The 12,747-nt window shown below is 40.4% G+C and overlaps 1 protein-coding gene across 9 annotated transcripts in view; it reads left to right on the forward strand.

Annotated features, from left to right (window-relative positions):
* The first annotated feature begins 4,207 nt into the window (after positions 1 to 4,207).
* Positions 4,208 to 12,747, forward strand: part of KIF1B (kinesin family member 1B) — a 75,288-nt gene continuing 66,748 nt past the window's right edge. For 6 of the 9 annotated variants that reach the window (XM_015648277.3, XM_015648280.3, XM_015648279.3 and 3 more), the window contains exon 1: positions 4,209 to 4,406. In XM_015648277.3, the coding sequence (XP_015503763.1) occupies positions 4,301 to 4,406 (106 nt within the window). In that variant the 5' untranslated portion in view covers positions 4,209 to 4,300. Of the gene's footprint in view, positions 4,407 to 12,747 lie in introns of all 9 variants that reach the window. The other 3 variants (XM_015648283.3, XM_015648284.3, XM_015648285.3) reach the window with 2 other exon arrangements.

Consider the following 12,747-nt stretch of genomic DNA (forward strand, 5'->3'; position numbering starts at 1 on the left):
AGAATTCGCCAGAAGCAGATGATGAATTTATGTCTGCTTTCCGGAGTGTAAATGCGTTCATAGCAGATTCTGCGTTCTGAAGGATATCTCTCTTTGCTTCCAGACCCTTTTTAGCTCGGTTCTTTTTGCTGTTGCACAATCCAGTGTTGGTAAATAGCCATGTGTGCATGTGATCGGGTTTCTGTGCCTCGCCAAGTTCTGCAGCGCTGCTCGATCTGGCATCTCCAGCTGGTCCAGATATAGCAGAGCGTGTGCGAGTTCAGCTGAGCGATCACACTGTCAGCGCTGCCCGAGCTTCATGCGGCACCAAAATTGGCTCTGCTGGGCGCCCCTTGCTCAGAAACCCCCGCTGCCCCAAACAGCTGTTCTGCCAACTTCCCCTGTTCTAATCTCTGCCCGTGTTTTATTTCTTCGGAGCTCTTGCACTGATACAGTTACAAACCACTTTTTTGTGTTTCAAGTTTAGCACATTCTTTGATATGCAGCTATAATACAGTTATCTGGTATATGACTGGTTATCTTAAATAAAAGTGATTCTTCTTTATTTGTGATGTGTGATGAGTTTGGGTGGGTTTTTTGAATGCAGAGATACAGATTTTGAACATTGTTTTGTAACCACTTCGAGCTTGCTGCAGACTTCTCTGCTCGTATAAATAATAATTTGTATCTAAATCCCTGCTCTGTTGTAACTTTACTTAAAAAATAGCAATGTGTTTGTATTTTGACATTGCATAAAAACTGGTTTGCCAAAACTTTCAAATACATCCAAGTATTCAAGTTTTAATGTTTATTCAAATATTTTTGTGAAAGCCCAGATCTAGTTGAGCCTTTGAAGGGTGATTCATCAACCCAGTTGGGTTTGTCAGCCCGAATACCAATAAACAGACAAGATATTTAGATGATTTTTTTAATGACACTCTTTAATATTAAAATCTCACTGTGTGACTTACAGGATGGGTATCTTTAGTTTCAAATAGATGTAAAACTAGAATGTAGCATTTGCTTTTTGCTGATGAAACTCTCTAAACAACTCGAATGTCCTCTAGCACCTGTTTTGGAGCCAGTGGTAGATTACCCCAAGGCTCAGTTCCCTTCTTGGTTCCTGGCTGGGTTCATGCAGACTGAATGTTAAAAGAGACACAGCGAGTAGGCTCCTTCCAAGACACTAGGAACATGATTCACTCTAGCTTGGATGGCAGCCTTCTAAGCCTATAATGAACATTCAAAAAAAGTGTCTTTTATGGATATTATTCTTCTAAATCTGTACCACAGACTGTATTGTATATTTTGATTTTCTCTTTTTCAAGTTATGTTTCCACTCTGTAGTCAGCATTTTGTGGTAGGAAGTGGTACTGCTGGTAAATGTGAACCCTGAAAAACCAGTTGCAGTTTATTATGTGTAATGCTGTGTAATTTGGGGCTTATTTTGTCTTATTTTACCATTCTGTGTGAGGAGGGCAATGCTGCCTTTATAAATTATTATGACCAGTTAAGGTTACTGGTAAATGGAAAAACCTCTCAAAACTCCCAACAGCTTAAATGTATTGAAAGCTTGGCAAATTACGTTGGTTTTGGTTAATTTTCTTATTAATGAAAAGTTAAAACTTGCATAGTGAATTGATATTCAAAACATCTGAAATCCATCTGCAAATACCAGTAGGTTTTTTGCTTACTTTAGCTATGAAAAATAGCAGAGTTGAGAACAAAAGAGATTTCAAATTATACCAAATTTAATTTCCCGTCAGCACAAAAGTTAGGGTTGGGAAAAATTGGTAGCTGCAGAAGTCCAGCAGTTAAATTTTCGTGTTGCAGGTGATTTTGTGATCTGTTCTGTGAGAGTCTCTTCACAGTTGTGTTTCAAACAAGTCTGTCATTTAGCTAGTGCATATGGAGTCTCTGGAGGTGTGATTTTCATGCTTTCTTATTGTGAATATGACGTTTAGAGGTACTTGAGAACATATATATGTATATATATTTTAAAGTAGATGATTCTTTCATCCCACTCTGTTTGCCAGCTCCCCAGATATATCTGCAGAAATTAATGCAGCGTTCTGAGAGGTGTTTTTATGAAAACATCAGAAAAAAATTCTTTATGGGACTCCACAGTAAGAAGGGAAAACAAACCCCCTACATTTCATAAACAATATTTTCAGAAGACGTTGGCAGAGTAGATTGTGTCACTGTGAACTTGACAGATGATTAAATAGTATTTCATAAGGAGGAGGCTGTGTGGAACAGCAATCTTTAGGGTCAGTTGTACGATAGTTGTGGGTTGTTTCTCATCACTTGGCTCTCGGGTGAGGGCTCAGGTTCTGGTGCCAGGGGCCTGGGAGGGAGGGAGAGCCAAAATCCAGGGTGGGTTCTGGGGGGAAGCAGGTTTAAGGAAGCTGTGTGTTTGGTACTTTGTTCCACACAAAGGCACCTCTGGGCAGGAGGGAGTGAAGCAGTCCCTAGAACAACCCAGAACACCAGGTGAATTCATTCCCAGTACTTTCCTGCTCCATGCTACGTTCCAGATTTTAGTGAAGCTTCTTAAAATTCCTCAGTAACCCCGAGCTGGTGGTGTGGCTGTTTCATTAATCATTACTCAACCAGTTTGCTGTACCAGTGACACTGAGTTTCAGTTGGCTTGCTCTTAAAGACATTCTTCAAGTCTGATGAGATACCTCAGGTACCTGCAAAAATAAGAAATGCTTTAAATTGCTTCTACTTGGGGGAGTAATTTAATTTCTGCCTTTACCATGTGATGGCATTAATGAAGTATTGCAGTTTTATTAAAGACTTCTTGTACTGTGGGAAAACGTGTCATAACCTGAATTAAGCATGTATAAGTACTTTTACCAAGTGTGGAACTTAACTTTAGAGCTAAAATGCTCCTGCTTTAGACCTGCTAGTAAGTTTTGTACTTCTGTGATCACAGCCCTGAAATGAGCATTTCACTGGATATTTGGTGTATGGATAACCAGGGAAGATGTCAGGATTTCTGGGTGCATGGTTGAGCAGAGTTGAGTTCTGCCCAGGGTAAGTCAGGTTCCAGACAGAAATGACTGCATTGAGTCAGACTAAGGATTAATCCAGCTCTGAATCCTCTCTTCAGCAGTGGCCATAGCAGATATTTAGGATATAAGGATAAATCAAACAGAAATAATGTTTTCTTACTCTAGTCATGCAGGTTCTGTGTGTCTGTGCTATGGAAGCTTTCCTAGCCAAAAGTAGGAGCTTTTTAGTAGTATTTAGTCTTTGAGTATTACTGCTTTTTGAGGCTGTTAAGTACTGACTGTCTCCTGTTGCAGTAAATTTAACTTCTCAGTTGTGGACCAGCTGAAAACCTTTCTTCTAATGGAAAAGGCTGGTTGACACCAATACAAACAAACCAATCTTTGTAACCCTGCATTCCAGCACTGTCTCAGACATGCCTTGAAGTTTGGGTAGTGGGTGTCAGGGATAGTTTCCTGCAACAAAAGTGCTCCATCATTTAGATGTGGTAGGATTTGAACAAGTCTTTTGATGATGGAGATGAATTTAATGGTGGACATTTACCTGAACATAGATAGTAATATTTACCCTGAAGGCAACAATTCTCAATTCTTCTTCTTCCTTACAGCGTGTCCTTTAATCAGTAGATATGTAGTAAGTAGTTGATGAGTTACTTCCTTTGAGAGCAGGACTTTGCCAGGACTGCAAGGGGTTCTTTAAGGGTGCACCCTTTTCTCTGGAGCCATTTGTATTGAAAGTCAGTGAGCTGTGGCCCCTGACACTTGAGTTGGTTTTAACATCACTGCTGAAGCATTGTGGCAGCAAGGATTGGCCATGCAAGAACCTGGATATGGGGTATATGGTCATTGCCTCATGATGAAATTTAAGTAGCTATGTCTTTACTGCTAAAATTATCTTTGTTAGGTTAAGCCTAACACATGTTGTAACCAGATATTTATTTTGGTATTGGCATTCGTACTTTCTGGAAGAAAGCCAAGTAATGAAAACAAATATTTGTACACTTCAAAAGATCTGCTTCAGGTGACAGAAACTTTCGAATAGGGAGACAGTGAACAGGTACTGAGAAGTGTATTTCCAGTTCTGGCTTTGAAGTGGCACCTTTTGGGGGGAAGGGTGGTGATCTGCAAAGCAGAAATTGCATTTATGAAGGAACTTTGAACCTTCCTAATTTTATCAACATCTTGAATACAATAGCTGTAAATAACTAAATGATGTTTTTATCCTTAGAAAACACCAACAAGAAGGATAACTTGAAAGGCTCTTGATCTCTTTGAATTCCTTGACTGTACTACAAGCAGCCAGGATGTCGGGGGCTTCCGTGAAGGTGGCTGTTCGGGTGCGGCCTTTCAATTCCCGAGAAACCAGCAAAGAGTCCAAATGCATCATCCAGATGCAAGGCAATTCAACCAGTAAGTTGATTTTAATCTTGTAAGGGAGTCTTTCTTTTGTTCCCAAACTTCCTACTTAAATATTATCTTCTGTCAGACTGAGAACTGTGTACATTATATCATGTAGAATTAATCTTTTAGTTATTCTGTTTTTCTGAGGCTGTCATTACCTCTGAATGTGACTAAATATTAAGTATCTTGATTTTTATGCAGTTGTTTATGGTGTTTGCTTCTGCTGATCTGAAAATTCTACAGAAAAATTGGAGTACCAAAATGAAAACCTTTTTGTGAACTTCAGTGTTTGGGAATGTCATGTGGGTAGACACATACAGGGATAAATTGCAGACCACCACATGATAATTGTGGGGGTATAGGTCCTGCTTAGATTTGGTGCTTTAGTTCTGCAGTATGTGCTTGTGGTTAAGAATGTAATTTGGGTGAGAAAGCTGAGATGAAAAGGGTATCAAGTTTGATGCTTTTCCAGAGCAGGTGTCTAAATGACAGCAAAATAACAGACATAAAATCATCTTCTTCTCTAACCAATTAGAAGTGTTAAGCTTCCTATGTAATTGTTGTGGGTGTAATTTAGAGAATGCTGTTCTGTGGGAAACTGTGTGTGGGCACACCTTGTTTGGTTGTTGGGTTGGTTGTTTTTCGTAGCTGAGGTCAAGGCAGTATTGACAGGGAGTGTTGTTCCTCATGTGCAGAGCAACAGCTCTGCCCATAAACTGCTCTTCTTGGGGCAGTTTTTCATTGTTAGGTAATCAAGTAGAGCCGTCTTGTCTGCAGCTGTAGGAAGCGACACTGCAAGAGCTCTGAGTTATTTTGCTGTGTGATTACTTGAGTGTTTACTCATGCCTCTTAACACAAAGGAGGTTTCATACAGGCCTCTCCCTTGGTTTTTTTTGCTGAGGTTGAACGTCAGCTTGCTTGTGCTTCTGCAATAGAATTTAAGTCATGGTTGTGGTCAACTTAAATTATATAGTATTTATGGTTTCATTGGAAAAGAGGTGTCAAGAGAGCTTGTTTTTTAGTGTAGAAAGTTCTTATCTTCAGACCTTATGGGCAGTACTACACAAATAAACTTTTTTGGGGTTGAATTTCAAAATTTCCATTTAAGGTAGGGGTGGGAGGGGTTTGAAGTAATCTCATATGGAACAGGTACTTTTGTGCCATCACTGGACCCCAGTGTAGAACGGGGGAGCTGCAGACTTCATTCGAGGACATTTGTTATGGAAATGCCACCAAGCTCTGGGCTCCAGCAGCACCACTGGGTACCTCTGTAAAGCTTTTCTTGCTGGAATTTTAGATGCTTAAGGTGTTCGAATCGCAGGAGCCTGTGGAAGCACCTTGTTTGTGGCACAGCAGCAAGGGGGAGCAGGCAGTGTTCAGCAGTTTGTTTGGCTGAGTTGGAGCTGTGGCCTGGGCCAGACTCTGGTTCTGTTTCTGAACGCTGGAGCTGCATGGCAGTGACACATTTCCAAGAAGCTGCATCAGCTTTCAGAGGGAGAAAAATACTTCAGCTTTATCTAATTGGAAATGTCTTTACAGAAATTACTTCTTTTACTGTATTTTATACTCTGAAATGTTCTAATCTGCAGCCTCTTTTTATTTGAGTGCTCTGGCTCAGATCAAGCTGGGTGATGTGACAGATGGTCAGGTTTAAGTCATCGGGGCCATTACAGGCTGTGGAAAGGAATCATCAGTTGCAGTAGTTAAACATTGTTACAATCAGTGGGATATTTTTTCCCTGTATTTCCCTCTTAAAGGAGAAATAAAAGAAAGGAATGGACAGGGGAGTAGCTTGAACAGAAGAGGATTGTATAATAAAGGATATGAATAAGGCATTGTTTGGTGGGGAAAAAACCAGCAGAAATTTTTTTGCCAAAGAATCTTCCTAACCAAGTTGTGTGACACACAAATTGCAGCTGAAATTCTTCAGGTGGGATGCTTTTGGGCTGCGTGTTAGATTGGGGGCCGTAAGTGCCGTTCTGCCAGAGATTCTTTCATTTTCACGTTGCTCAGTGTTTTGCAGCCCCAGTTTCATTATTGAACTTCTCATTATTAAGGTCTGAACTTGCTGACTAAAAACTGAGCACATAAAGTGAAATTAGTGTATCTGAGGCTCCTATCTGACGCAGCAATTTGAAAATAAAGGAAATTAAGTAGTAATTAAGGAGTTCCTGCTTTACACCTACAAATGTGCCAGTGAAGTGATCAAGGTTTAGATATCTTGCCTCTGAGAAGGTTATTTTTTCATTTATGCGCTGATCAAGTTGACAGGAGGCAAACCTGAGAGGATGGTGATACACTGAGTAGTGACTATTTTAAGCCTCCAAGACAGTTTAAGTTCCCTTATCTTGGAATTAAAGCCTAATGGACTGTTGTGATACCGGATTGATGAGACATTGTGAAGTCTGATAGCTAAGAAGGGATTTTGACAGTTACTTGAACTTTAAATTCTGTATGTATTGATTGACTGGGCTATTCTGCAAATCCTTTGTGAGTCCTGTGTTTAAACTTTGGTGAAGTCTGAATTTCGTAAATGTATTGGCAGATGCTACTGCATTACAGTGAAACTGAGGCAAAGTGCTCAGGATTATGTTAAAAACTGTATAAAGATACAGATAATTAAATGTATGACAGGTATACTTTATGAATAAATAGTTTTAGATTAATGTGTGAGAAAAGGAGTGGTTTTTGACATATATAATGAAGTAAGTTCTTGAAGTCAGAATGCCACCAGGGTTGTTGCCTGACATGCTGCTTTTGTTCGACAGTTTTTGTGTGAATTTGGCTGTTTACAGCTTTGGGGATTGCCTGTCATTCACAGGGTGCTTGCCAGCAAAGCAAAACGTCCCTCTGGGTTAGAAAGCTTATGCTCAATTTTGTTACACAGTTCTTTGCTTTAGAAGCAAAACAGCATAATTTGCTTGTGCACTCCTACAGAATTGACTTGTTATCCTATCTGGCTTTAATGTCATTTCCTTCTAGGAGATCAAGATTCATAGCAGGGCTCTGTCTTTATGATTTCTCACTGTTAAAAAAATGACAATGAATACAGTTCTAGGTATCTTAATCTCCGAGAAAGAGAATTCATAGTAAGATCTTTAACCCATAATGTTAAAGACACTGTGAGTAATTGGGACTTCTGTTTTTCTGCTGGAAGGATTCAAAATATGGAAATTTTGAAATCAGTACTTGAGACATATTATTTGTCTTTTTTTTTGGTCTGCTCTGCTATTTTGCATCTTGCACTTAAATTGTCAGTCTTTATGTCTTAAATACACATTTCCAAACTGAGATTCTGCAGTTCAGCTGAAGTCATGTGTGCTGACTGCTTTAAGGGCCTGGAATTTGGTAGAAGGCCAGTGCTGCTCTGATCATGTCTATTTGCAGATGGGATCCATTTGAGTGATACTGCCAGAAGTTCTTCAGTGGACATGGGAGAAGTGGGGGTAGGAGTAATGGAGGAATCCTAGGACAAGTTATAAGGTGTAAAATTCTGCTATTTAAGTTAACTTGGGAATGCAGAATATTTCCCAAAGAAGAGGTAATGTCACCATCAAATTAGTAATTAAGAAACTCCATCAAAACAGTAACTGAGTGGGATTAATTTCAGAAAAGGGCATCTTTTTAAATAATTGTCACTTAGAAGTCATCCTAAGAAACATAAGCTTTGTTTTCAAAAGCACCTGCTAAGTAAGTGATTTCAGTTGGCCAAAATGATGTTTTCATTTGGAGTTCTCTTCTGGAGGGTATATTCTTTACATTCCTGAATAGGTGGCTTATCATGACCAAACTCACAAGTGGATTTGAAATTAATAATTAAAGTATAGATCATGGTTTTCAGCATATCTTGACTGAATATGTTTTGTCTTTAATTCCTGCTTTTTCCAATTTTTGTTCAGAAAGGTTTACACCAATGCATCTTGCCCACAATGTATTAATTACTTCTTCCTGTCCAGTTAATTAATGAATGTTTTGTTGTGAGTGGGAAAAAGATAGTGCAGTGTAATACATGAAAGCTGAGCTATAGATCTAAGAGTGTTTTGTGTGTCAGTAGTTCTTGTGCTCATTCTAGTATGGGCTTTTCAAATGTAACAAATATAAACAAGGTTGGCAGCTGCTGCCCTGGGTTATTGAGCTGAAAAAAGAAGCTGTTCTGTGCCTAAGCACTCCCTGAGTGTTGTGCTTTTTCTGGTTTGGCTTTTGTTTATTTGAGGGATTTTTTTGTTTCGGTTTAGTTTTTTGGTCGGTTTGGTCGTTTGGTTTGAGTTGTTTTTTTTTGTGGAAATGATTTGATAATCTGGCCTGCAAGTAAATAATGCATAAATAAAAACAAATGAAATTGAAGCAGAGGTTCAAACTAGTAGATACAAGACAGCATTTAAATACTAATCACTAGCAAAGAGCCCAGCAGGCTTATTCTTTTAAAAATCTAAATACATGTGTAAAAAACAAAACAAATGAAAAAGGGAAATAAGGAAGTACCCTACTTGGAATGTGTCTCTTGCAATTAATTGTGCACTAGATGAATGAAAGTAGGGTTTAGCACATTGTATGTGCAAGTGACAGAGTGAATCAAAGTTCTCAAACTCTGGTTCATCTGTGATTTCTGTGTGCTCTGGTTTGTCAGAAATGACACCAGTGGAAGGGTGCACTTGCACCATCTTGGAAGGGCTGAGTGCACTTGGATCCTGAGGTCAGCACTGAAAATTACGTGGTGGGATTTTAACCCACCAGTAGTCTCTGTGTTTCAGTAATGTTGGCAGGTTCTTATGTGGCTGCTGAAGGTATTGGATGTTTAATAAAAATAGGCCTAGTGGAGTGGTCCCATCTGCCAGCAACAATAGTCCCAGCTGCTGCTGCAGACATATGGCTGTCAGCTTCTCATCCAGGCATCCTTGGCATCAGAAAACCTCGGTAAGACATTCTGGAGTTAATTTGTAGGGGCTGTAGGGAAAAAAAAAAAAGATGTACTTCTTCTAATGGTTGTTCTGTTGTTTGAGGTTTTTTTCTCCCTAAGGTGTATAAACCTCAGTTCTAGACTTACATGTTTAAATAAAAAAAATCAACAAAAACAAACAAAAAATTAATACAGAAACATTTAATTTTAATTTCTGTTTTCTTTTGTTTTTTTTCTTTACTTTTTTTTTTCTTCTTAGATGTGTACTGCTTTATGCAGTTGTTCTGGGGCAAATTAAAAATGATTGGGAAAGCAGGACTGAACTTAAAAGGCTTTTGATTTATTGCATGTTTGTCTAAATTGGTGGTACTTTAAATATAATACAAATTCGAAACTATTGAGAGATTCACAGAGTATGGTAACCTCACCAATAATTCAGCCATCTCTTTCATTGGTATAGTTTTGACTCACAAGCTGTCTTACGAAAATAATTTTAGATATCTCAAAAAAATAAGTATGTTCCCTTTCTGATGTCTTGTGCCTGCCATAAAGCATTGGTTCTTAAAGCATACAGCTTGGTTTTCTTGTTTGTTTGTTTGTTTTTCCAAGTGTTTCTAATGTTTTCTATTTCTATCTTGCATGATGAGGTTGTCTTGGGAAAATAAACAGGATTGCAGGAATGTCACTTCACCCCTACCCTGATTTTTCTGGTCTTTAAATCCTTGTTAGTGGTGCAAGCTAAATGAATGCTTGTCCAATATGATAATACTGCAGTGCATTCGTGGTGGGTGTGTTATCAAAACAGGCTGTTTATGGGGAGATAAATGGTGTCACATGGAGGATGCCTGAATGGTCTTGTGGTTGAGGTTTGAAAGACAAATCAAAGAGGTCACAATAGCAGAGGTTACCCACACTCTTCTGATGACTGTCCTGTTACCAATATATGCATTAGAGTTCCCTGTGTTTTGCAGCATTGGGGATTTCTGTGTCCACAAGTCTCTCTTAGTCACTGTCTCTGAATGCCCTGCAGTATTTACAGCTCATATGTTTTGCTACAAGCTTGGAATATTTTTTTGGAGAAGAAATAAATATGTGGATTTTTTGGGTGCTTGATTTTCCTTCTAAAGCCTTTCTCACGATTAAATAAAAATAGCTTGAAGTGTTAATTCTGCACTGTTAAAAAAAATTTAGAAGGTGACTTTGAGGAGCTGGGGGAAGATGAACATGTAATGATCTTTAAATGCTAGAGATGCAAATGCTGGTTCTGGAGTGAGACTGTGGGATGATGACTAGGGTGCTCCAGCTGACGTTAAATGCAGTTAGACTACATTGTGTATAGTTACTATGGAACTATAGCAGAGAGGTATTACTAATGAACCCTGAACACTTTGACAGTGGTGATTCTCCATGTGAAATGCTTCCCCTTCAGAATTAGTGCCCACCGACATAGAACTAGGCCTCTAGAGGGGATTCTTTTTGTCAAATGCTTAAATAAACTGCCACCTTTCAATATGCAAGTAGAGGTAAAGAGAATGCAAATTGTTAATAGGAACTACCTTAAGAATTGGATATTTTCATTCACTACACAGATTCTTCCAGGGACATCCGCTATTAAGAACTGACCAAACTGACTTAATTACTGGCCTGAAATCCCTAAGACCTGACTCCCCAGGATTCCAGTGCTACGTGCTGTTCTCTTAATATATTGCTGGCATGTGTCTGAAGGTGAAGATGGTCTTAGGAGAGGCCATTGGCTCTTGGCGATGTCAAGTCAGAGGAGCAGGTGAAGGGAGGTCTTGTTTTACCTGACTTGAGGCAGAAAGCAGAGCCCTGAGTTCAGCTGGAGCTGTCAGCCAACTCCACACACAAACCTGACCCACTGCCTCTGCACTAGGACATTCCCAGGTAATCCATTGACAGTGCAAGTTTGGGAATGGTTTTGGGTCAGCTTTTCAGCCAGGGAGACCAGTCTGGTTCGGCTGGCTCCTGCCTGCTGCAGAGCCTGCTGGCGTGCTGTTCTCCAAGAACACCAGCTGGAGAGCTGGTATTTATAGCTCCTGGATCTAAGAGCAGCTGAGGATGAGAGCGGCTTTCCAGCAGCTTCTGTGAGCGTTGGCATTGCTCTGGTGCTGCTGAGCCTGACTCCCTCCCCCAGCCAACCTTTCTCCCAGTGCAGGGCTGGAATTCCACAGTGGGGAGAGAATCCGGTTGAATTCCAAATGAGCTGTTCTTAGCTTCTACTTGGTTTCCTTCCCTTTTAATGATTTGAAAAATGCAAACAATGCTTTGAAAAGCAAGCACTGCTTCATGGGCTGGAAGTGTCCATTTCCCTTCATTTATCTCTTATAATAACAGCCCTGAAAGTCTTACAAAAGCACTATGGCCATAGATCTGATTGCAGCGTATGCCTAGGAAAGAAGCCTGTATTAAACGTGTCTTTGTGGTGTTATTCACGTTCCAGCAAATAATGCCTGCTCCACCCTGCTCTCTGTAAGGAACATGTTCCCATTGTTGTCATTCTAGTCTACAGATGGTGCAGATATATTTTCCAGACCCATGTTTTTTAAGAGACTCTGTATTTAATGTTAAGTTGGTCTTGTGGAGTCAATTCTGAAGGCCCCAGATTTTTTTCCTTGGATAAATTGTTCATTCAAACATAATAAAACTACTGCTTGTATTGATCCAGAGTTTGAGGAAGGCATAGAAATTAATTATTTTGTATTTTTTCCCCAGAAGTTGCCCCTTCCAAAGTTCTGTCGATATCAGAATGATTATTGGAAATGTCTGCCTGTTTCTTTACTAATAATTAAGATCAAAAGTGAAGACAGTGCTTTTCTTGCTAGCTGTTGTCACTGAGTGCTGGCATTTGGTAGGAATGTGTGCTTGAGCTAGAGTAATACTGCCACGGGGAGAATTGTTGGGGCTGGTGTGAAGCCTCTCCTCGTGAGAAGAAATCTAATTTTATTTCATATGTAGAAATTAAAGAGGTTTTGTCCCCTCAGATTGCCTTGTTATGGTAGCAGTATGGGAATGGCAGATGTTAACGACAAAGCAGGCTGCGTTGCACAAATCTGGGAAGGTCGGTTTTTCCAGTTCCATACTCGACTTTCATCATAATTGGGTTTCATTTCTGATTAGGAACTGTTTGTTTGTTTGTTTGTTTTTAAAAACCCCTCAGTGTGTCTGTCCCTTGACCCCCTTGCTAGCCCAGCGTATGCAGCAAGTGATGGCAGGCGGAGGCGCGGGCAGTGGTGCTGCCGGTGCCGCTCTGAGGGGCGGCCGGGCTGCCGGTGCCGCGCTCCGGAGCTCCCCGCGCTGCTCTGAGGAGCGGGCGGGCTGCCGGTGCCGCTCTGAGGGGCGGCCGGGGGTGCCGGTGCCGCTTTGAGGGGCGTTCCGGGGTGCCGGTGCCGCTTTGAGGGGCGTTCCGGGGTGCCGGTGCCGCTCCGAGGGGCG

This window comes from Parus major, chromosome 21 (assembly GCF_001522545.3).
Source record: "Parus major isolate Abel chromosome 21, Parus_major1.1, whole genome shotgun sequence".
Taxonomy (NCBI): Eukaryota; Metazoa; Chordata; class Aves; order Passeriformes; family Paridae; genus Parus; species Parus major.